Below are 1,973 nucleotides of genomic sequence, written 5' to 3'. Positions count from 1 at the left end.
CCGGCGAACAGGTGAGCCGGGGCCAGAGCACGGCAGATGTTGTGACAGAAGGAGGAAGGATGTGAAAGGCTGCATGAATCAAAGTCTGACCCAGACAAGAAAATAAATAAATAAATAAAATGATAATTAAAGACCTAACGTAGCACTCCTTGGAAGAATGCATGGTTTGTTGCCTTTCATTTCAATAGACTAAGATCTTCTTATGTTAAGAAACAACGACATGTACGATATCACACTCAGAGTATCATCAAATTTTAACTTAATATCAGTTAAACCAACTTTTGTCTTGACTAATATTAATTACCTGCAGTTATGTTGAATTAGACTGACTCCAAAAGCGAATCAGATGCACATCAAGTGATTACTTTCTGAAAGTTTAATTAAAATACATTCAACCATCAGCTACAAACAAAGATCTCTTGGTGTTGTAAGTAGCTTTCATTTACCACAACAAGCATAACTCACTGAATTTTGTCAGTTCATGTGTTTTTAAAGGCTAGTTGGCTCTGGTGGCCATCTTAAACTGAGTTGGCCCCATAAGCTAAACAGTTGTAAATGTTCGAGTGAGTATTTCCTGAAAGTTTTATTAAATTTAGTCCAGCGGCTCATGAGATATTTTACTAACAGACAGACATGCAGGGGGGAAAAATCCGTTACATTCTCCTTCTATTGTCTTTTATTTATCACCAATAATAAACACAATTTCCCTCTACAATTATAAATTTCCAAACCTTCATGTTAATTGAAAATWTAAATAAAATATAAACAAAAATAGGTTGCATTATAATCTTAGTCAGCATTAATAATCTTAATTTCTCTTAAAATTTGAAAGAAAAAAAAGGGAGAAAACATTCATTTCAGAAGGAAAACCAAACTTTAATACTAGAATAAATGTATTCATAAGAAGATGTTGGCTTCAGCCTTTTCCACACAAAACTCACCATCAGGCCAGACTTTAAATAGAATTTAGTCTGTTTGACAAAACATGCAGCAAACGTTTCTGTCTCCACAATCTTTAACTGCTGCATCAGTCTGTCCAAGTCCTAAAAAAGGCCACATGTGTGCCTCAGAGTCCAGCTCAGGGGGAAAATAAGTTTTTCTTCTTTAAATAAATTGTACAAATGTGAAAGTCAGGCTGTTTGATCATTGCGCGCCCCGTGCGTCCTCCATCCCTCCATCCATCAGTAGGCTCCAACAATCACCGCCTCCGTTTCTTTCGACGGTCTCCTGTCCGTAACCAGAAAGTTGATCATCCCCTCGGACTTTATGAGGAGGTTGCAGCCCAGGAAGAAGATGCCAAACACCACTGTGAGGGAGAGGACGCACATGACGGCGATCTGGACCACGCGCATGATGAAGAGGCTCCTCTCATCCGGAGCCGCGGCCACAAAGCCATCATCCGTCACCACGGAGGAGAAGTTGCAGCAGAACAGCTCCTCTGTTTTGTTGAAGAGTCCGCTTTCCGTCTGGTTGAAGCCGGTGTGGTTCATCTCAGCTACTCTCCTTTCCAAAAAGGAAAATAAAATAAAATAAAACTTTCACGAATCCCTAGAGGAGGAGGAGAAGAAGCTCAGTCCCGCAGGAAGTGTCATCAAGTGAAGATGAGGAGTCGGGGAGGGAGTTGAAGAAGTTCCGCTCTTCTTCTCCTGGAGTTGGATAAAGATGCCCCCGGCTGCGCATCACTGGAGGATTCATGCGATGCGGTGTCGCTCCCTGATCCAAATGATGCCACCGACCCCGCGGTTCAYGAGGCAGCCGGTCTGGTCTGTGCGCAGGCGGACACGGTCAGAGCGCCACCACGCGGCCTGAGACCGTCCCTGTAGCCTTGTGCACAGGAAGGTGTTTGTTGCCTGCTCTTCTGGTGTGTTTATGGCACCAGAGGCGCAGCCAGAATGAGAAGCAACAACAACAACACAATGGGTGGGAAATGTATGAATGAATGAATGAATGAATGAATGAATGAATGAATGAAT

At 42.5% G+C, this 1,973-nt stretch overlaps 1 protein-coding gene across 1 annotated transcript; it reads right to left on the bottom strand.

The window, feature by feature from the left end:
• Positions 1–653: 653 nt before the first annotated feature.
• Positions 654–1,739, bottom strand: rprma (reprimo, TP53 dependent G2 arrest mediator candidate a). The gene has a single exon (XM_014016676.1). It carries the CDS (start codon positions 1,488–1,490, stop codon positions 1,182–1,184), a length of 309 nt encoding a protein of 102 aa, XP_013872130.1. The 5' UTR covers positions 1,491–1,739; the 3' UTR covers positions 654–1,181.
• Positions 1,740–1,973: the final 234 nt, after the last annotated feature.

This window comes from Austrofundulus limnaeus, unplaced genomic scaffold (genome assembly GCF_001266775.1).
Source record: "Austrofundulus limnaeus strain Quisiro unplaced genomic scaffold, Austrofundulus_limnaeus-1.0 Scaffold152, whole genome shotgun sequence".
In the NCBI taxonomy this organism is placed as follows: Eukaryota; Metazoa; Chordata; class Actinopteri; order Cyprinodontiformes; family Rivulidae; genus Austrofundulus; species Austrofundulus limnaeus.
This window is presented reverse-complemented; position numbering and strand designations above follow the sequence as displayed.